At 39.1% G+C, this 23,991-nt stretch overlaps 2 protein-coding genes and 1 non-coding gene across 3 annotated transcripts; 2 read left to right on the top strand and 1 right to left on the bottom strand.

Moving 5' to 3' along the window:
• Positions 1-61: 61 nt before the first annotated feature.
• LOC115456347 lies at positions 62-7,022 on the bottom strand. The gene is made up of 2 exons (XM_030185365.2): positions 6,869-7,022; positions 62-2,520 (listed from the first exon to the last, which is right to left on the bottom strand). Exon 2 carries the CDS (start codon positions 2,506-2,508, stop codon positions 304-306), a length of 2,205 nt encoding a protein of 734 aa, XP_030041225.1. The 5' UTR covers positions 2,509-2,520; positions 6,869-7,022; the 3' UTR covers positions 62-303.
• A 4,708-nt stretch (positions 7,023-11,730) lies between these two features.
• Positions 11,731-11,803, top strand: Trnar-ccu. Its single transcript has one exon. It is a non-coding gene; the product is annotated as a tRNA-Arg (tRNA).
• An 8,144-nt stretch (positions 11,804-19,947) lies between these two features.
• Positions 19,948-23,799, top strand: LOC115456362 (lymphocyte antigen 75-like). The gene is given in 6 exon segments (XM_030185380.2): positions 19,948-19,999; positions 20,483-20,596; positions 21,280-21,420; positions 21,629-21,823; positions 22,268-22,513; positions 23,441-23,799. Coding segments are annotated over 6 exon segments (936 nt in total). The 3' UTR covers positions 23,629-23,799.
• Positions 23,800-23,991: the final 192 nt, after the last annotated feature.

Below are 23,991 nucleotides of genomic sequence, written 5' to 3'. Positions count from 1 at the left end.
CCTTCCCAAAACACCGTAATTTAAAGAAGGAAAAAAATAGTCAGTACTTTTAGATAAATTAATTATTCACTAATAGTTTTTAATAACCAAATAAATGTAAGTAGGAGAACTAACACATTATAAATCTGTAGTCAATATTTTGGTTTATATGTAAATAACAAACCTATGATGACTTGAAATTTCCATAAATCCTGCATAAAATTATGGACCCAACACGTAGTACATAATACAATTTAAATTATGACATCAAAACTATTGGTAAGTATTAAAAGAGGGATCAAATAAATAAAAATATCTTGAACTTCACAAAGGCTTCATTATAAAGACAACAAGTCCGTACATACATAACAAAATTAACAAAAATGTCGGCACACTGGTCATGACAAAGGCATTCTCTTTCATAAACTTTATAGGGACAGATAATAGTACTTTAAGACGATGGAATCTGCTAACATCTTGCGCTAATTCTGGTTCAACGCCCGACATAGTTTCTTCTTTTTCAATATCAGTTTCAAGTCCAGGAGATAGATCGTCTAAATACTCTCTAAAAATCTTCGTAATTAATTTATGACTGAATTTAGGCGAGTTTATAGTCGGCCCTTCAGGGTATAGTTTGGTCATCAGTCGGTCGATAACTTGGTTCTGGAGTAGGTCACATTGTAAATTCTCATCCGTTTCTGTTTGGAGCATATCAACGTATACTCCTTTATTTAAGACGCTTTCTTTTGCTGCAATGTCTGCTGTTTTTTCCGACATGACTTTTAAAACAAAATTTTTGTAGTTATCAAAATCTAGTATTTTCTTTATTTCCTGTATTATTCTATTGGGAAGTGTCTCCTCAATCCTTTTTAATGCTGCATCGAGTATTAGTATCAATCTGTCCCACATTTCTGATAATGTGGAAGGGTTAGTGTTTGGGAATTCATTCTCAGTTTTGCTTTGAGTTACGTGATTTTCTTTTAGCTTTGCTCTGATAATCGTTTCATCTGGTAGCGTTATTATTTTATGAACGCCTAAATTTTTCTCAACATCAAAATTCTTTTTTAAAATATTCTTGACCAAATCGCCTTGCTCATTTAGGATTACATCGTCATCTTTTTTCACATAGGTTTTGTGTTCTTTTGTTACTATGACGGCATTTTCATTGAATTTGCTTGTCGATGGGTTTGATTCAGGAAACATTCCTAAATTGATAACTGCATTCAGTAGTTTCTCGTTGTTGTAGTCACTATCTCTCGCATATCCCTCATTACCGGTAATGGTTTCATCTGATTGAATTTCTGAATTTGTTAAAGTTAAGTTTGAATTGAAACTGGATTTATTGAAATCAGAACTAGTTCTTGCGATGACGAACGTGTCTTCATCTATTGATATTGCTAAACTGGATTTTTTATTATTACCAATAAGTGTTGCGTTACTTGATGCATCTTCTATATGATTTACAATATCCCTTGCATTTTTTATATGCGTATTTTCATAAGATGATGGTTTAGATGTTAACGTAACAGTCGGTAGTATAACAGTGTCAGCACCTGTTAAATCTTGTTTTGCTAGATATACTTCTTCATTTGTTATAAATTGCCTTTGTTTACATTCATTAGCCTTAGCCTTATTGAACGCGACGGCTACTGCAACATTAAGGACATCAGTTTTGTAAGGAATCACGTTCTCTGATGACACCTGGATTACAGAACTATATGTATTAATACTCGAATTATCATTCCTTGACGATGATGAGCTCCACTTTCGAGTCAATGTGTTATCACTAGAATGACTTAGTACATCTTTCTTGGTTGTCGATGAACTTAGTGACGAAAATTCTTCGGTACTAACACGATCTGAAAGCGGTTGTTCCTCAAGCAGATTTTCGACGGCAAATACCTTTTTTAAGATTCTAGATTGGTTTATTATATTAGACAGATTGCATAGGCCTCTCTCTACTATATCAGTAGCCACTGCGTTCCTTTTCGATTTGTTGTAACGTAATTTGATCTTTTTGGTTATAGATTTACAATGCTTGCATTTAAAATGAAAGTTCTTTTTATCGACGCGTTTGTTTTTGTGATTTTTTTTTCTAAATTTGCTTTCATCCTTAAATAGCTTGACGTGTACTGAATTAAATATTACTTCTGGTTGTATATTTTGAATACTATTTGAATTTGTGAGAGTAGCCAGTGTAGTTTCTGATGACTTTTTAATATCAGCACATTGTGCAGCATCTTTCAATGCTTCAGTTTGATCATTATCTTGAGACATATCTGTTATATGAGTAAACTTTTCGGTTGCATTAGGGTCTAAAATCTTCACTGAATTCTTTGGCGTAACAGAGTTGATGCTTCCTTGAGGACTCTGTTTGCAAATCATTTGCTGCGCGGTCATGAGATCGTCATACGTTTCATGCATAGCAAAAGCGACTACATACGTCGGCATAATTTTCGGATATCGCGTTATTGATTTCGATCTTTTTGGTACTTTTGGAATGTCGCAATTTTGGCTATCATCTTGCATTTTAATTAGGTTCTGAAACAACGTAAAAACATAAAAATGTGGATTGTTGAGATTTTTCAAATATATTAAATGCGAAATGAAACATCAGTTGTAGTAACTGTAAAATTTATTAACAAACAATCAAAACCCTAAATCAGATAGTTTGACATGCAACATAGAGGTGTTTTTACTTCCACCTTTATCGCTGGGACGAAGAAGATCTTTGATAACATAGTTGTAAAACAAACAGGCTATTATTGTCACTGGAATCCACAGTAAAAGGCAGTAGATAAAACCTTCCCCAAATCCCATTCCTTTGCGATGACGCATCAGGGCATTTTTGTCACAGCATTCTTCTATATCGATATACACAGACGTGGGGCATTCAGGTATACGTTCAGCAGAATCATTTACAACCGGTTGATGAGTATGATTTCTGCTGCATTCACAGGAGGATGAAGATCGACTTTCCTGTTTCTTTTTAGATTTCACGGATCTGTCTAATGATATTTTGGAGAATGCCGCCGAATTGTCTCGTCCACAACAACTATCGTTGCAACTGGCATCACAATAATAAGCAATGACATTCTTTTTCTCTTTCGCTACGTCGATTAACGATTTAGACTTGGGAAGTATGTCAAATTCAGGAGAATTTTCCGCCTTACCACCAACTGTCATATCAGTTACTCTAAGTACAGATTCACTCTCAATTATTTTGTATGACGTACTTTTCCTCATGAGTCTGTGACAGAATTCAATAGTGTCCCTTTTTGGTTCTTTTGAAAGTTTAATACCAGCGAGAGGGAGGTTTTTAGCGAAGTCATTTGATATTTGAATTCCTTGGGAGATAGGTTTCTTACAAGTTTTTATTGTTTCAATAGTTTTGACATTATTACTTTTATGAGGACTCATTCTTTGTTTATTGGTTTCTTTTTTTAATTGTTCTGATACTAGAGTTTCTGCTGTATGCAATAAATGTTTGACTACAGATTTAAGATCATGTATTTCTTGAACTATTTCTAATTTGGATGTTTTCGTACCTTGATCCGCTGTTACGTTTGTTCTTACAGGTTCATATTTTATAGAGTTCTCTGTATTGAAGATATATTTCGCTTGACTGGCAGCACCGTCAAGTATCGGTATAATATCTGGAGTTTGCTCAGGGACGTCGTTTATAATTATTTCTGTATGTAGATTTTGTTTGGACTCTGTGCTAGGAATAGGTTTGTCAGTATTGCCTTCTATTGACGTGCCAATGATGTTTTTTCGTATACTAATATTAGAAATTTGTGAAGACATATCTACAGATTTACCTTTCACAGGCAATACACTTACATGAATGTCAAGTTTAAAATTTCCCTTGCTTCCACCTTCTGTAATATACTTTAATATATTTTGAACATGGTTAAAAAGCTCTTTCTTACTAGCCATTTGATATTCGTCTTTATTACAGCTCAAAGTGAACTTTCTGTTTTGGGTGTACCGAGGTTTAGCAAGTTTTAATGACCGTCTTCTTTTGCTAAGGTATACGTTCTTCTTACTACTTACATTGACTCCATCATCTTGTCTGCTAGTAATTTGTTCAAACTCTTTTTCTATAGGAAATTCTACACTATTACTTACAAAATCAATGGTAATCATAGGCTCACTCTGATCTCTTCCAGTTTGTGTATTAGCAAAACTAGCTTTGGATGTATACTTATCATCTTTACTGACATTATCGTCCTTTAAATGTGCAGGTTTTAAATTATTCTTCTCAGTTAACGTAAAAGTATCACTGGTTGGTGTACGATTGATGTTATTAGGGCGTAAATTCGCTGGATGATCAGCATATATACTTTTAACAAGACTAGGCATGTCTTCTAATTCTGCTTTCTTCACCTCTTTATATGCACGTGGGACTTCTTTTTCTTCCGTCTCTGTGGTGTTTGATACGTTGTTGTGGACAGGCTTTGAATGGAACGCTATGCGTCGTTTCTTAGGTCTCCTCATGCCATAAGTAACACATCGTTTGGTAAAAGACCTTGTTGAAATTGCAAGTAGGTCGAAACTTGACGAGTCTAACAATTTGCTTTGGCTGTGTTTAGATTTGTTGTGTTTGATCTTTTTTAATTTATACATAGACTTGATTTTTGATACCTTAATGTTTCTCGGAATGCTTAGTGTTGAAAGAACTCTTAGTTTCTTGATAGGCGATGGAACAGATTGAGAAGATAGATCTTTTACGTTACTTGATGAATTAGTTGTTATCGGTCTAGATTTATGGTTACAATAATCGCAAATAAGTGAAGCCGTTTCAACCTTCTTGTTTTTAACTTCATAATTATGTCCTTCTCTACTTAAAATGTAAGTCGATCGCGAAGAGATCTTATCTGCTTTAGGTTCTCTTCCTTTATGTATTATGGAATGGAGAACCGTCTCTATCTTTTCCTGAGTATCTTTATTCTCCAGTAGATGTTTTTGTATCCAATTCGTAAGTAGTCCTTTTAAGTTTTCAACCATCATAGCAGCTATATCTACTTGTTGATTATCTTTTGTTGTAGTTTTGCTATCACCACACGCGCCATGTCGAAACTTTTTAACACTATCTATTTCCGTTATAACTGTGGAGTATTTAGACTTTGAATTATCTCTCTTATGCAGTTTGCTTTTATAATACCTTCTGAGTATACAAACATCTGTTTCTACGCTTAGGTCTCTTTTAATTTTGCCGCTGTCGACATAGTACTCATTTGTTTGTGATAAGTTTTTTTGGTGTTGCAAAATACTACTTCTCGTGTAAAATTGTGATGCTCCGGAACAAGTTCGGGATTGTGTGCATATAGTATTGGATTTCTTGAACAATATTCTCGTATCTCCACATTTAGACTTGTAGTAACGTTTTCCCATATCTTCAGATGCTGTAGTCTTCTGGAATCAAAAATATATGAGTTCTATTCATTTTTGTTGTGTTTACTTACGTCACTGGATCTTCGTTGCAACGCACTTTTAATTCGTAAAATATTTGAATCAAACCGATATAAAGTAAGTAATGTTTAATATCATATAAAATGTTTCAAACCGAGGTTTTACTCGAATCAAATCGAAATCAATAAAAAAAAAATAAGATTGTAGGAAATAAATTGACAACTAAAATCTATTGAAAATACCTTTTAACATCATAAGAATAAAGTCTTGCATTTACCTATATAGGTTATTTTTCATACCAAAAAAAATTCTATTGGGAATTTTGATCAGAAATATATTTTCACGCGAGTGAAGCTGTGAGAAAGTTAATCTGTGATAATTACAAACCGGATTCCCTTTTAATTTTCATTAAGGTTATTGGACCCTATTCCATCTATAGGGGCAAATCCGTCTTCTTGCATTTATGACCTTTTTTTTCGAAGGACACCTTTGATAGCCGTATCGGTAAGAGAGTCAAAAGGCCCTACTCCGTTTATAGAGTCAAATCCATCTTTTTGCAATTACGTGTGCTCTATTCGAAGGACAGCCTCCATAGCCGTATCGGTAATAGTAAAAATATCACCTAGTTACCAGTGATGAAGAGTCTATATGACCCGACATCTGCCGGCTTTATGTAGAATTTATGTAAAATTCAATTATAATCAGGACGATATGTAGGCCATATTAGTACCTATCAGTCTTATTTATAAACTTGTTTTAGCGTTAAGAGGTGGTTAAGAATTGCTTAAATAGATGCCAAAATATCAACGGTTTCCTATTTTAAACCTTATTAACAGGCAACATGGCGGGTTTTTACAGCTGATCGAGTAAATCTGTGTTCTAAGCATAGCTTTGCGAAATTTTTATTAGTAAGACTGTATATGTTGTGTCGGGGTCCTTCTCGAAAACTTTCACCCTTCGTCACTACTATATACTTATACTGCCATCAAAGCTATACCCTGTGAAGAATGTCCGTGATTGCAAAAAGATATATATACCTAAGCGGCGATAGCCTAGTTGGGTGTGGAACGGACTGCCAAGACGGACGTGAACGTGAACGTCCACAGATTCAAATCCCAAGGGCACACACCTCTGACTTTTCTAAAATCATGTGTGTATTCCTTGTGAATTTATCGTTCGCTTTAACGAGGAAGGAAAACATCGAGAGGAAACCTGCACATCCGAGAAGTTCTCTATAGGAATTTCGAAGGTGTGTGAAGTCTATCAATCCGCACTAGGCCAGCGTGGTGGACTAAGGCCTAATTCCTCTCAGTAGTAGAGGAGGCCCGTGCTCAGCAGTGGGCAAGTATACAATACAGGACTGATATTATTATATATATACCTACGTAGATAGAATAGGGCTCTCTGACCTTACGTAAAATTTATTCTAACAGTACCTAATCATTACGAATAAAAGGACTTAATCAATACTTACTTTTAATTCATATACGATGATGATTACTTTTGCGAATTTAATGTTATTTACGTTAGATTTAGCCACTTAAATAATATTTCCAATTCTAATATGTTGTGATTGTAATGTCAATACATTAGAAAATTTATCAATTTTACTGACTTTGATAGATAGATGCAGATAGATGTCTGAAAATATTTTTTATTCGCAGAGTTTTCATTCAAATTAAATGAAATCTTCTTGCATATTATATTTCGAGCTTATCATAATATTATCCATGCAGTGGTACCAGTGATCGAGCTGTGGTCGAAATTCAAGCGTCAATTTTAATATACAAAGTCATTTTACCACTGTTACTAAATGATACATACTTATCTTGAAAATAACACTTAACTATAAGTTACTCGAACCGTACCTATATGTAGAATAAAATTTTCCTCGCTCTAATGTCATTACATTTATTCTAAGAGTATTCGTCGTAGTGGCAACATCATACTCTTTGTAAGAAATATACCTACTTATAAACACACTATATCCGGTCTATACTATCTACAGCGTTGTAGTCGTATTGCGTGCACGGTTCGACACCGCTCTGAGGCCCGGGGTTCGAATTCCGAGTCGTGCAAAGTGATATTAGACTCTGTTCAGTATTAACGTGGAATTTGGAATTTATGTCCGATCTTTTTTATCACATCATAGGACGGACAGCAAATGTGGGTGTCCTGGTTACTATGCCTATGTTCCACGTTACAAAAATACACGTCGAATTGATAACCTCATTTTTTTGTTGTCGGTTAAAAGCGTGCAAAACCACGGGCAAAACCTAGAGCATAAAACGTCTGCACACAAGTCCCAGAGCTGTGAATATTAACAAGTTCATCACGATTCGATTAAAACTTATAACCCTGAGTTTGCGATCCCTTTGAAGACCTCTCGAAATATGAGAATGACGAGCTTTTATACCTTTGAGTGAGATACTCGCACGGTGCCTTTAGGGAATGGAATTTACTGGTTGCAGGTCTCTCATTTAAGTGTGCGATGGGTAGGTACCACCGTAGTGTCTGTGTGCAGTGTGTAGTCACTGTTGTGTTACTGTTTGAAGGACATTGTAGCCAGAGTAACTACTGGACGTAATAGGACTTAACATCTCATGTCTCAGGATGGCGAGCGCAGTGGAATACCAAACAATACTTTGTCATACAAGGTGCTGGATGGTGTCTTCTGATTATGGGCACTCGTATCGCTAACCATTAGGCGAACGGCAAGCTCGTCTCGTCATTCAAAGCAATAAAAATAAAATTCGTAGACACATCACGGAGAACCCTTAGTGAATGAAATGTAAAAAAAGTTGTTGACTAGTAACGGAGGATATAGGCCTGTGTCATAACTTCTGAGTCAGTGCTACTCGTCAAAATGTATAAGACGATAAAGCACGTAAAGCCGTTGGTCCTGCGCCTGAACTCTCTCCGGTCATGTTGGCTTGCCGTCTCATCGGACTACGAGAGTGAAGGAACAGAGAGTGCTTGTGTATTGCGCACACACTTGTACACTATAATATCTTCTGCGTACCTGATCTTCGTTGAGATTGGCTGCCGTGGTCAAAATTCAGAACCAATCATAAGTCGACCCAATATAAGTCACACTCTATGCTCTGAAATACATGTAATAAGTGTAGATTGGTTATAAAGCTGGCATGTTTACTACCTGAAATAATAGGTTCTATTGGCACTAAGTATTGAGGTTGTTAAGAACCCATTTCTTTTGACGTATGCTCTACAATAACGGCTTTCGGAAGTCGAATATTCTCATGTTTGGCACAGCGTAAACAGTTTCATTGATTTGTGGTCACATGACCTTTAAATCTAGAGAAGTAATGTTCCATTCTTCTCGAACGTTGTTTGAAAAACATTGCTATTATAACTGATAAAATATACCGCTTTCAAAAAACACTAAATTATTTAACATCATCTATATTATACTAGCGTTTTTAACATTTATTTGTTTGACAATTAACTCAAAACTAAAATAGTATTTAGTATTTAAAACAAAAACATAACTTATATACTAAAAGACAACAATTTTAACCAAATTAGTTTACAAATAAGCGAAAGTGCAAGAACATAAAAATATAGCTAGCGAAATGCAATGATTGTGCAACCGTCCGATCCTAAGCAAAATGCAAGCAAAAGTGTATCGCCAACGCAGTGGTCCGCTGGCCAACCGGTTGAGTTTCGCGCCCTTTTTCTTTATTCTTTTTTTCGCACGACTGACCACGTCAACTTGCTCATTATATCTATAATAATAATATCAGCTCTGTATTATATACTTGCCCACTGCTGAGCACTCTCCTCTACTACTGAGAGGAATTAGCCCTTAGTCCACTACGCTGGCCTAGGGCGGATTGGTAGACTTCACACACCTTCGAAATTCCTATAGATAACTTCTCAGATGTGCAGGTTTCCTCACGATGATTTCCCCGTAAAAGCGAACGATAAATTCACAAAGAATACAAACATGATTTTAGAAAAGTCATAGGTGTGTGCCCTTGGGATTTGAACCTGCGGACATTGGTCTTGGCAGCCCGTTCCACACCCAACTAGGCTATCGTCGCTTTCATGATATCATCATTCATTATATTTATACCAGTTACCAATTTTGAAGTCGGTGCCTAATAAAAATTAAACATATTTAACAATCAAATGCAGCATACCATATTCTTATGAAGCAAGAAGGAATGTAAGGATGGTGTAACATTGATTAAAAGGATCTATAATGGCCTCCGAGCCGCGACCGTCTCGGGACCGACTATTGTCCACCGAAGCCGGCAATTTTGAATTAAAACCTTAAACGTTGGTGTTTGTTACAGAGTTTATGTAAACGGTATAGGGTTGCCAATTAGGAAAAAATAAAGGCACCAAATATTTACTAAAACTTAATTAGATTGGATGATATTGATGATTTAAAGAGCCATTAGAAGTCGCTAAATTATTTAATCAATTCATCAACAAATTGACTGATTATCTAGATAATTAAATACAATTATATATGTATAAAAAAAACAACAAACAAAATTCACACGCTATATTCGCACTAAATAACAAAATGTCCAAATAATTTAAGTTTTGGTGAAAATATTGGTTATTATATGCACTTGCTTGCGCATTATATTACATATTATTAGTTTTATTACAAATTCAATTCGCGCGGGTTTTTGTAAATGCTTTATAATAAAAAAATCTATGATCGATAGTAGCTATTGCAGATTTATTCAGTGACTTATTTTTTGCGATTTATTTGTGGTCAGGGGGGTGCATGTGCACCTACTTACACCCCCCTTCTGGCGCCCATGCATAACAAATTAGCATTTCAAGGCCTTTATAAATCATACTTGTGTCAAACGGAACCATATCTCAATAGGAATGACGGCTTCGTTAAGAGTTAAATTAATAGGATGCGGCATTCATTTGTGCGTAGTTTATATATAGTGAGCGAAGTTAAAAACGGGCGCGAAATATGGTCGGGGAAAGTCTTTTTCCCGAAAAAACCTCATCTTATGTATTTTAGGGATGCAATTGACCTATGTTTTTAACTTGGGCGCGAAAAGTGCTCGCGTTTTCGCAGTGAAAGTCGTTTTCCCCGTAAAACCTAATCGTATGTTTTTCCGAGATATAATAGACTTATATTTTTTAATTTCGGGCTGGCATATTAATGCTCCAAATAACTTCTAAAGCCGTGAACAAGTTTATGCGTTTAATAATAATCAAAGCCTTTATAACAGCGGGATATTTTTATACGACCACGCCAAATAGAACACTAAATGTGATTAGTCGAGCGAAATCCAGAAAGAGTATCCATTGATGAGATTTAATTATCCCTCGTCAATCGACATTATTATGACGGCCTGGTCGAACCCGATAAAACATAGGCTGGTTTCCGAACAAGACACACTTACACGGGTCACTATGGCGTGCTTACACCTTGTTTACGGGTTGCTATCCAGGCGGATACTAATATCCTACCAAATGGTAGGATATTAGTATCCGCCTAATATCCTACCATTTGGTAGGATATTAGGTGACATATCGATTTCGATATGCCTAGGTGGCATATCGAAATCGATATGCCACCTATTTTACTTTATAATCTCAAATAGACAGCGCTGCCAAGTACACGAAGGGAGGCGAGCGTATATTCAATTTTTAAGCTTTAAAACTGGCCAGAAAAAAAAACAAAAAATTCGCGCCAATACATATGCTGGGGCTGTCAATGACATTTTATTTTCATTTAATTTACCTTTTATTTAAAGTTAGGAAATTAATTTCAGGAATGATTTGGGCCCTAATATTTAAGGTAACTACAGAAATAGTGTCGGTCTTTGCATTATATAAATTATGATAAATTTCTTTAACCTAAAAAAGACACGGCAGACTATGCCGCATGCTCGAGAGGCTTTGTTCCATATTTTTTTTATATTGCTTTGTATGCTGAGACGAGCCTGCCGTTCGCCTGATGGTAAGCGATACGACCGCCCATAAACAGCAGAAGCACCAACATCTTGTATTACAAAGTATTGTTGGGTATTCCACTGCGCTCGCCATCCTGAGACAAGAGATGTTAAGTCTTATTATGTCCAGTAGTTACCACTGGGTACAATGTCTTTTAAACCGGAACACAACAGCGACTACACACTATTGCTTGTTAAGATAAAATGGATAAAATATTTGATGATTTCTTGTGACTTATTCGTTTTGGAAAAAAATATATCAGTAACATAAGGTTGAACTTATTGTTATATCGTCTCTTCAGTATGAACTTCATTTTTTTTTCTAAATTTCTTTCAAATACTATTGTACACGGTTATGTTTTTAGGTGTAGGGCAGTAAGCCCCTGTGGCCTAATGGATAAGGCATCGGCCTCCTAAGCCGGGGACTGTGGGTTCGAGTCCCACCAGGGGTAAAAGCATTTTTTTTGTGAAGAATCAAAGTTAACTGCATATCACAGACGAAGAACAACGCCCATTGCCATGATGTCGGAATATTATTGTTACATTAACTAGACCGAAAGGGGCTAGTGTTTTAATAAAGAATATTTTGACATCGTAAAGTGAGTGAACACCCTTGTAAGCCCGAGCTGGTTATTTCGGTTTGTACCTTGTGTTCATTATAAAGTTTATCCCTAATTTAAAATGTCCATAGTTATATAAGTAATTTTAATAGTTGTTTAGAAATAATAATAATTATTCCTATGTTTTGTTTTGATGTATCATAAGTGCAACTTTGTTCGCCTGCGTGATAAATAAAGTATTTTATTTTATTTTAAGCGGCTGTCCAGAGTGTGGAACTATGTTGTGCGCAAACGAGCAACATATCAAATAGATGACGTCGCCCTTACCCCGAATCCCCTATTAGTGAACTACTAACACCCCCTTTTAAACATAATACGATACCAGAATTTCCCCATCACTTGCAGACACTGAATTTGATAACAACTGCCGGTTTCAATTACCTCAACATATGTGAATCGATGCAACATATGTCTTTTCATACCTACATAGTCGTTGCTTTCAAATAAATAATAATAATATCAGCCCTCTATTATATACTTGCCCACTGCTGAGCACAGGCCTCCTCTACTACTGAGAGGGATTAGGCCTTAGTCCACCACGCTGGCCTAGTGCGGATTGGTAGACTTCACACACCTTCGAAATTCCTATACAGAACTTCTCAGATGTGCAGGTTTCCTCACGATGTTTTCCTTTACCGTTAAAGCGAACGATAAATTCACAAAGAATACACACATGATTTTTTAGAAAAGTCAGAGGTGTGTGCCCTTGGGATTTGGATCTGCAGACATTCGTCTGGCAGTCCGTTCCACACCCAACTAGGCTATCTCCGCTTAACACGCTTCAAAACGTCGAGAGTAAAAAAGAAACCGCAGTATATAACAACATTTTTATAGATATCAGCTTTAAAATTAAACTATTTTTCGGATTTTATCGTGGTTTATAATTTTACATTTTCTCCCGACGTTTCGAAGCCTTTGCAGCCTTCACGATCACTGGACATATTTAAATCGCGATAAAATCCGAAAAATAATTTAATTTTAATGTCTAACATTCGCGTAAACATAAGAAATCATAGATATCAGCTTTTTATAAATTGATGCTGAACTATGCATTTTTCGTCCTGCTTTGCAGTCCCATGATGTGTGTAGATATGTGTTAGACTCGAGTGTAGCGGGTAGAAGTAATAGAAGTAAAGTCCACACGTAAAGAGAGTTTATTTGTACAGAGTAAGAGTACAATTCACACAAGAGTAGAATAAACACACACTACAAGAAAGAAGGAGAGAAAATAAAGAGAAAGTCTACAGCGAAACGAAACGAACAAAAATACTATGAACGGTTAAATAATAACAAGCGTAAGCGACAGCGAGAGCGTGAGCGATCCGCGCCGCATGCGTCGGCTGACTGACTGCGGTCGGCCGGGGGCTACGTGACAGGCGGAGCGTACGCGTCCCGCTCCGACCGGTTCATGTGACGTAGGGCATTGTTAGCTGACCGCTATATATATCGAATGTTGTACCATTTGTACATTGAAATGTTATTTTACAATTTTTATTTTAATGATAATAGTTTAGTATATTTTATGTTTATTAATTTAATTTTAGTTTTACAATAGTATTTAGGTTTAAACAGATTGATTATTAGTTTTAAGTTTATTTTATTAATTTATAATTTTGTTTATAAAACTGATGTTTTGTGCGGATAATGCCGCCACATCACCCCCCCCGAGAGACCGTCCTACGGGCGATAATAGTTTGGTAGGCGTACAGATCGGCCTGACCTGGTTCTCGTGACGCACGGCTTCTCGGTGTCAAGGTCACTGGGAGTCTGTAGTGGTTGGGATGTGTCTTGTGGCGTGTTTGGTGTATGTTTGTTTGTGTGTGTGTCTGTATGTGTGTTGGCTGCGTATGGGTCACGCAGTATGTAGGCCGGCTTAACGCGGTCTATGGATACTGTGACCGACTTACCATTCAGGAGAATAGTGATCACCTTATCGCTTCTCTTAAGTACCTGATGAGGACCAGTATAAGCAGGTTGAAGGCGACCGCGATTGATTTCCTCCCTAAGAAAGACATGCGATGCCGTCGCTAGATCTTTAAACACAAAGACACTACGATTACCGTGACGTGATGCTTGCGTCGGCCGAATTTTACTCGCAAACGACCGAATTCTAGATAGATAATCCGTCACGTCACTGGAGTTGTCAGGTTGGGAGTGGAAGAATTCTCCCGGTAACCTAAGTGGCTCGCCGTAAACGAGCTCCGCAGAAGAAGCTTGTAAGTCTTCTTTATACGCCGACCGGACGCCTAGAAGAACTAGTGGGAGGGATTCAACCCAATTGTCATTGCCGTGGCAAGTAATGGCAGTTTTCAATTGCCTGTGGAACCTCTCCACTAACCCGTTGCATGCAGGATGATATGCCGTCGTGGTCCTGTGCCGGAAACCAACCAGGTCTGACAGACGTTTAAACAGCGCAGATTCAAACTGCATGCCACGGTCAGTAACAATATTCATAGGGCATCCGAAACGCGCTATCCACCCATTTACTAATGCATTGGCAACGGTCTCGGCTGTAATGTCACGCAGTGGCATAACCTCAGGCCAACGAGTAAACCTATCGACGGCAGTGAGGCAATACCGATATCCATGAGACAGTGGTAAAGGACCGACTAGGTCTATATGGATGTGCGCGAACCTTGACCCTGGCAATTTAAAGGTGCCGACGGGTGACGAAACGTGGCGAGATATCTTGGCTTTTTGACAAGCCAGACAAGCTTGCGTCCAAGTTCTACAGTCCTTCCTTACGCCAGGCCAAACAAACCTCTCAGCCACAAGTCTGGCTGATGCTTTGGCTCCTGGATGACTAAGGGAATGCAGGCTCTTGAAGACACTGTGTCGCAACTCCTGAGGGACATATGGCCGGGGAGTGCTGGTGCTCACATCGCAGAACAGTTCAGCGTCCAAACCCGGTACCTTGACTTTTCCAGCCGTAAGGATGTGTTACTATCCAGTAATTGCCTCAATTCGGAATCTGTTTGTTGCAGTATTACCAAGCGGTTTAAGTCAACCGGCTGAGCAATTTCGTCAATTCTGGATAGTGTATCTGCAACCACATTATCCTTACCGGATATGTGTCTGATATCCGTGGTAAATTGGGATATAAAGTCCAGGTGCCTGAACTGTCTGGGTGAGCAGTTCTCCTTGCGGGCGTGGAAAGCATAACAGAGTGGTTTGTGGTCTGTATATACCACAAAGTCCCTAGCCTCGACCATATGCCTGAAGTGTTTGATGGCTTCATAAATTGCCAGCAGTTCCCTATCATAAGGTGAATATTTTTGTTGGGAAGGACTGAGCTTTTTGGAGAAGAACGCAAGTGGTTGCCAATAGTTATCTTCTCCCAACTGTTGCAACGCTGCTCCTATTGCCGTATCAGAAGCATCCGTGACTAGCCCTAATTTGAATTGGCTATTAGGATGGGCCAACAAGGCAGCCTTACATAGGCCCTCTTTGCTGGCTTCAAAAGCCTCCTGCTCAACCTCAGTGAACGTGACGGGTTGCGAACCTTTTACGGTACCCTGAAGTAACGCATTTAGGGGAGCTTGTTGTTGGGCAGCGTTTGGGATAAATCTGCGGTAAAAGTTTAGCATACCTAAATATCTCCTCAGCTCTCTTGCGGTCTTCGGGACTGGGAAGTTTTGGATGGCCTCAACCTTAGAGGGAAGCGGTGTGGTACCTTCAGCGGTAATATGGTACCCTAAAAACTTTACCTCTGGAACACCAAAAATACATTTTGAGGTATTTATAACCATGCCGTAGTCCTTTAGTCTCGTGAAGACTTCTCGTAGGTGACGCTTGTGGGTTTCCTCATCGCTAGAGAAAACTAAAAAGTCATCTAAGTATGCGTAACAAAAATCCAGCCCACGCAGCATCTCGTCTACAAATCGTTGGAAGGTTTGAGCAGCATTCCGAAGACCAAAAGTCATAAATAGGAATTCAAAGAGTCCAAATGGTGTTGCTATTGCGGTCTTTGGAATGTCTGCAGGGTTCAATGGGATCTGATTATAGGCCTTTACGAGATCTATGGTGGAAAAAATTTTACACCCAGAAAGACTATAGGCGAAGTCATGTATGTGGCGGATAGGGTACTTGTCCGGAATGGTCCGTGCGTTAAGCATCCTATAGTCGCCACATGGACGCCATCCGCTGTTCTTCTTAGGGGCTAAATGCAATGGAGAAGACCAAGGTGAGTCGGAAGGTCTGGCTATGCCGATTTGGAGCATAGTAGCAAACTCTTCCTTGGCGATCTTTAATTTATCTGGGGCCAGCCTACGTGGAGTACATGTTACTGGGGGACCCGGTGTGGTGCGAATAAAATGTAAAGTGTTATGTTTGGGCAAGTGATGTGTGCCGGATGGGCGAGTGATGTTGGGAAATTCCTTTAATATATCGTGATATACAGACTCACCAGTGATTACCTTTACCGAGGGAACGATGTCAGGTGAGCACGCAGGTGAAGCCACTGCAACAAGACTAGTCGTGTTATCGATTAGTCGTTTGTTACGACAATCTACCATGAGGTTAAAATGGCATAAAAAATCAACGCCTATTATCGCCCTCGTAACGTCCGCAATAATAAATCTCCAGACAAAGTCACGACGCAGCCCTAGGTTTAAATTAAAGTTAATATACCCGTACGTTTTAATTCTGCTGCCGTTAGCGGCACACAAGTCGAAATCCGTTTCAGGGAGGCGTCGAGCCCTAATTCTGGAGACCGGGAACACACATAAATCACTCCCCGTATCTACTAAAAATTGCACTTTAGTCCTAGAGTCCTTAACAAACAGGCGACCAGTACTTGGGCAATCGTTCGTCGCCATTATCGATCGCCCGGCACTTTTCCCGCGAAGTCGCACGGTTTAATGCACCGTCTGGCTTTATCGCCGAACTTCTGGTGATACCAACATTGGGGGTACCGGCGGTAGTTGGACTGCGACCTAGTCCCGGAGCGTGGACGACGAGTCTGGGAACGTGCCCTCTGTGTCGGACGGGATCTCCTAACCTCGGCAGCCAGCATACGGACCTCGTCCGTCAGCATTGCAATTTTCTTGTCCATGACTGCCACATCGTTGTTGTCGGCCGGTACTTGACTCGATGTCGATGCAACTTGCATGTTGGGGGTAACCACATCATGGATTCGGTCTGCCAAGTCTGCTAACTCCTCCAGTGACGCCTTCGGTTGAGACGCGATTATAGACTGGGTAGTTTGTGGTAGACGGCTCGTCCATATTGACCTAAGGAAGTCATCAGGTACTCCCTGGTCCCGCAAGGTTTTGCAGGTGACGGGCGAACTGCGATGGCTTCCCTATCCCCGAGTTCTTCGTGACTAAGAAGCTGCTTAATCTTCTTGTCCCGGGAATCCGACAATCGTCTGATTAGCTCTATCTTAAGCTTGTCGTATTTGCCAGCGGCTGGTGGTGTAGAAATGACGTCTTCGACTTCCACGGCATATTGCGGATCCAACTGGCTGATCGTGTGATAATATTTTGTCGTATCACTGGTGATATTAGATAGCGCGAACTGTGCTTCCAGCTGAGCGAACCATAATGCTGGTTTCTCGGGGTAGAATGGGGGTACCCGTATACCCACGCGGCATGACTCAGCGCATTTGGTGCCACAATCTTGCTTATCTTCGCTTGCTATTGCTGCGACTCTTCTTGCTGAACGGCTCGGGGTCACCACTTTGTAGATATGTGTTAGACTCGAGTGTAGCGGGTAGAAGTAATAGAAGTAAAGTCCACACGTAAAGAGAGTTTATTTGTACAGAGTAAGAGTACAATTCACACAAGAGTAGAATAAACACACACTACAAAGAAAGAAGGAGAGAAAAATAAAGAGAAAGTCTACAGCGAAACGAAACGAACAAAAATACTATGAACGGTTAAATAATAACAAGCGTAAGCGACAGCGAGAGCGTGAGCGATCCGCGCCGCATGCGTCGGCTGACTGACTGCGGTCGGCCGGGGGCTACGTGACAGGCGGAGCGTACGCGTCCCGCTCCGACCGGTTCATGTGACGTAGGGCATTGTTAGCTGACCGCTATATATATCGAATGTTGTACCATTTGTACATTGAAATGTTATTTTACAATTTTTATTTTAATGATAATAGTTTAGTATATTTTATGTTTATTAATTTAATTTTAGTTTTACAATAGTATTTAGGTTTAAACAGATTGATTATTAGTTTTAAGTTTATTTTATTAATTTATAATTTTGTTTATAAAACTGATGTTTTGTGCGGATAATGCCGCCACAATGTGATAGGCTAGCCTATTTTGGGCACATTTCCATACTGTGCTGCTACCGAGTTGGCAACCCAATGTCACTTTCCGCCGAGGCAATTCTTGCTCGCTCGGCCTCCACATAGAAGCACGCCCGCATGGGGCGAAATTTATCGCGGTCCTAGGCATGAAGTGCAGTGTGTTTAACTCATGGTTTTGTATCACATTGAGGCCTATGAGGGGCTCGCGAACATTTCCCTTCCCACTCCGTCCATCCTGAGATGTTTTTTTTTTAAGTACACACCCCGCAGTCAACACCGAGGGAAACCTGCGAACGGTATACTGGTTCCCCCCGGCTTAACGGTTGCGAGGCCCTGGAGGAAAGTGGGAGGGAAGAATGGGGAGAGGAGTGTGGTGGAAGGAAAAGGACCATACTAGGATGAGCAGAGTAAAGAGGAGGGGAAATGTTCAACGGCTCCCTATCAGAACCTCCACGTGAACTCACAACCATGGGGATGTAGACACTGTGTGTCTAGGTCCGTGACAAATGTCCGTCCCCCCATGCATGGGCGTGCATTCGGTGTGGAGACCGAGCGCACAAGAATTGCCTCGGAGGGGGGGTCCTAAAATGGTTGGTTCCTTATGCTTCCTCCACACTTCTTTCCCAACTATCCCTTCTCACTTTCCTTCAGGGCTGTAGTCGTTAAGCCAGGGGAATCTAGAACCCCACTCGTTGTTTTCTTCGGTGTTGACTGCGGGGTCTGTATCCAAAAAAACAATATTGCTGGACACAAATTTGAACCCTGGATCTTAAAACGGTGTACCGCGTGTACCGCGCGCGAAATACAACTACGTAAAAATACTGATAAAATACACGTGCACTGAACATATTAGTGATAATTTTGTAATGTAATACCATACTAATTGTGAATGATTGGGATGTTTTAATGTTAGATTAAAATATGTATTTTTACAAGTTTTTATTTAATTAATGTTTGTATGTATGTTTGGGTCGAATCATGCAAAATGAAATTAAAATTATTTGTGTAAATAATAAAATCATTATGTAACTTGAGCTTGACAAAAGTAAATCGCGCGACAAGGTTTTTACTGAGAATTTTTAACTCATGGTATTATAATTCTCTTTGTCTTATAGTATAAAACCATTGCCGTATATTCTATAAACACGAACGTCCATATAAACTATTTATTCATAATCTGGAGTTAGAATTAAAGTTCGCTGCATCACTAAAACATCAATCGTCTAACCAAACTTTTTAAACGTGCAGTGCTAAATCGCTTTAAATAGAGTCTATGTAAAATGGCAACCAATACCCGATTGCAGTACACTTCAGTTGAACACAGTAAGAACGCCAAATCTTACGTAGTACATAATACATATATATTGATGTATAAAACAAAGATTGATCTTATTTACAGGTTATTTATTCTTTTTAGAGTATTGAATAAATGCTTGTTTTTGAAAATGTTTTTTTTCCTATAAATTGTTTCTACTTACTACTATTAAAGCGAAGACTTCACAATAATTGTGACAGTTTTCAATCTTAAAAAATACTCGGAGCTCGGAGTTAGAAAGTAGGCGGTAATTTGGTATGGAGATAGTTTGAATGGGAAGGACATAGGCTACTTTTCATACGTTAAAAATAATAGAAAAATACGTTCACACAGGCACAACCGCGAGCTAAAGCTGATCTCATATAAATACTAAGGCACAGTGACAATATCAGTATTCGCAATGGAAGCGTTACTCGTAATTGTTTTGTTAATCGCTGCTTCAATTGTTGATGGTGAGTGTGATGATTAGTTATTTTTACTTTTTTTTATCTTTGGACATACTAGAATCACGTTTATCTTGTGTAATAACTAGCTATCATTGGCTTACTTAAGACGAAAAATATTCCAAAAATTTTAGGAAAAATAATGTATGACGACGAGGGATGATGATTAACCTTTCGATAGTTTTTGCCTCCGGGGGGCCTCTCGACAGTTGACACAATTATGCCGGCCTGTTGGAACCGAATATGCACAGGCTGATCCCGAAACGCGTTACATTTACGTGGACCACTACGACGGGTTTTAACACCTTGTGTACGGTGGTCGCTATCCGGGCGGATAGAGAATATATTCTACCACCAGCAAAGTTACTTCAGAAAGTCAGGGGCAATGATATTCGTGCCTAGTTTGCAGGTCAATCCAGTCAGTCAATAACCCCGCCTAAAGACTTAAAAATTCTTACCAATGCACAGCTTCAAGATTCTATTATATTTTAGGAAGCAATGAGTTTCGTCCCGACTACGAGTACTATGCATCAGCTGGCGGCTGGTTCAAGTTCCACAAGGTACCTGCCAAGTGGTACGACGCGCGACTCATGTGCGACTTCGAAGGTAATTAGTTATTTATCAGAGGAGAGCGTCGACTCTACATGTTCTGACTCCGATTGAATAGAGGCTACCGAACACATACGTTAAAGGCTTCATCATCATCATCAGCCGCAGGAAGTCCACTGCTGAACATGGGCTTCCCCAAGATCGAACTATTGAAAGTGGTCCGTATCCGGCAACCTCCTGCGACTTTTATGAGGTCGTCTGATCATCAAGTCATTCCCGTGGGTCCTGTCTTGCCCCATCGGCCATCAGTTCTGCGACCTATTTGCTCTGTCCATGGCCACGTCACCGATGTACTATATCAGTGACTTTCGTTCTTCTACAGATCTTCTCATGTCTGATTCGAAAATGTAGAGAAACGCCTTGGTGTTTGCATAGTCCTCCCCATAGCTCGTTGAGCGACTACTGGTCTACTGTGTTCTAAAAAGAAATGGAAAATGTACATTTCCAACTTCATTCTATTTCCTGGGTACCTGTTGGGTTAATTTTGTTTCGAGTTAAGTTATCAGAGCTCTAGATTCGCCGAGTTTCACTGCTCAGTGCTAAAATATGTGCCGCTGATTGGCGATATTGGCGTGCAAAAACTGCAATGTGAAGGCAATCCATATATATTGTACCTTCGTATTATATAAATGTGAAAGCTGGCAAAATTGTTGTAAATATCAAGAAATGCGTTCTTGCAGGAGCAGTTTTAGCGTCGCCTATCAATAATGATGTCCATAATGTGATGCAAAGCATTATTAATAAGACTGAGCATGTGTCTCCCGGCGTGTACACTGGAGTTCATAACACAATAATATCACAAGTATTTAATAGCATAGAAGGTAAGATTTAAAAGATATTAATATCATAAGTGATAACGCAATAGTGTGAACTGGTCGATCATGTAGTAAAACTGTTTTATTGTTATGTCTAAATATCTCTTCAATGCTCCTTTTCCCTGACCATCATCATTTACATTACTAAAGGGCGAGCAGATCCCTTACACTCGACCACAAAATGGAAAAAATAATAACATGAAAATCTTCCTAGGAGTACCATTATCGGCTTTGTCGGTTCGTACGCGCGATATGTTCTCCGAGGAGTACAATTCAGGGACGCACTGTGCGCGCCTGCTGCCTCAGGAGGGGCTCGTCGCGGGCAGCTGTGACGACATGCTCCCCTACATGTGTTACAAGAAGAAGACCGCCGAACTGCGCATGACCGAGTGTGGGACGGTCGACACAGGTAACAAGCTGCTGAAGAATAGCGCACAGAGGCTGATGGGAGGGTGCCCGATGTATGTTGGACTCGAAATGGCCTATAGCCTATTGACTCGTCAGAGAGCAATGGAATCATAGCCCGTAAAGCAGAGCGGCATAGTTTTGACGAGGGGCGAAGATACTCATGCCCTCTTTGATCGTCATTATATTAGTAATATACTTATTAAACCTAACATATTATAGTTAATTTGTCAATCCAAAATGCGGTCAGTAAGACTACTGAAGACGAGAAACCATTCACTTCTTTTTTATTTTGTTCTGTTGAAGGTTGGCAACGCAACTATGATAGCTCGATGCGGTATCCATGGATGATCACTCCTCATCAGTAGATCCACTTGCTAGTAGCTTATTTTCTGTTGTAAATAGCAGCATCACGCTGCTTATACAGTATTTGGTGTATGATTTATAGGTTATCAACTTAGTGCTAGAACCGGACACTGCTACAAGTTACACGTGTACGCTCTGCCGTGGTCGCTGGCGTACTTGAGGTGTATCGCTGAAGGAGGGCAGCTTGCCATCATCAATAGCGCCGTGGAGGCTAACGTCCTCAAGGAACTCTTTGCCAAACAACCGGCTTCATCAATCAGAAGAAGATATCAAGTTTACCTCGGCTTCTATGATTGGAATGAAAAAAACGTCTGGAGAACTAACAATGGTTGGGTCTTTGGATATTATCTTACTAATATTATAAATAGGAAGGTAAATTTATTACTCTTTCGCAGCCAGATCACAATAACGCATTTTCTGAAATTTGATAAAAGATGAAAATTAAATTTACTCATTTTGAGGTGCGCGATACAAGTTCTTAAGCAATAATATCACTGGCGATTATCTAAAAACAAAACATGACACTATACTCGTCATTTTTAACCGACTTCAGAAAAAGGAAGACGTACTCAATTCGACTGTATTTTTTTATGTTACCTTAGTACTTTTGACTGGCTGAACCGATTTTGATGATTCTTTTTTTTATTTGAAAGCTGGGGCTGCCCGTGTGCTCCCATATAAATTTAATTGCTGTTGGACCCTTGACTTCGGATGCATCGGAAAACTCTTATAATGATGTCAACGTATACTGATTTTTACAAAGAACATTAAAAAGCTAAATATAAAAATTTTTTATCAAAAAACTAAACCGCCTTCACAAATCACTAACACACCATAAAATAATTTAAAATTACGTATTCATTGGTTAGTAATTTTGGAGTCAGCGATTAATTAAAATTGCTAATTAAGCTAGACAAATACAAGAAAGTAAACTTTTATTTTTATATAACCAGTACTGGATACATACAGCATTTATATAATATCAACCCTGTATTATATACTGTCCCACTGTTGGGCACGGGCCTCCTCTACTACTAAGAGGGATTAGGTCTTACTCCAACACGCTGACCTAGTGCGGATTGGTAGAATTCACACACCCTCAAAATTCCAATAGAGAATTTTTCAGGTATGCAGGTTTCATCACGATGTTATCCTTCACCGTTAAAGCAAGCGATAATACACAAACCATATACTGGTAATGTTAAATAATTTTTTGGTTTTTAGTGTTTTTTTTACACATTTTTTTCCATTCCAGGGCAGTCGCTGGAGGAGGCTGGCTACTCGAATTGGGGTAACGGCTAGCCAGATATTTCCAGGGACGGTGGGCAGAACTGCGGCGCAATGTTCAGATCGGGGCAATTGGACGATGTAGATTGCTCGAAACTATCTTTTATATGTGAGAAGCATCCCAATAATATCATGCCAGTCCCAAACAATCTTTAGAAGCTTAATAAAGGTGCCATTGGAGTGATGCGGCGCACTACGCAAATGAATACATCGCGATTCATGACTGTATCTAGAGAAATATAATGTAAAATTAGTGGAAATAAATTGATGTTGTATGAAACCACATTCGTTAATTTATCAAAGAGTCATATAAGTGTCGACTCTGAAGACAAGTTAGCTAAGTTTAAAATCAATTATTAAACCATACTTTCATACGAAGACTATCATTAAAGTGATTATATCGTTATAATACCTACTACCTAACTTGCAAATGTCATAACTCTACACTTTTTCCCGCCATAATAATGTCGTTCCATTACCCTCATCATATTTTCAAACACGTTCCATATTCAAACTGCG

Source organism: Manduca sexta, chromosome 2, assembly GCF_014839805.1.
Source record: "Manduca sexta isolate Smith_Timp_Sample1 chromosome 2, JHU_Msex_v1.0, whole genome shotgun sequence".
In the NCBI taxonomy this organism is placed as follows: domain Eukaryota; kingdom Metazoa; phylum Arthropoda; class Insecta; order Lepidoptera; family Sphingidae; genus Manduca; species Manduca sexta.
This window is presented reverse-complemented; position numbering and strand designations above follow the sequence as displayed.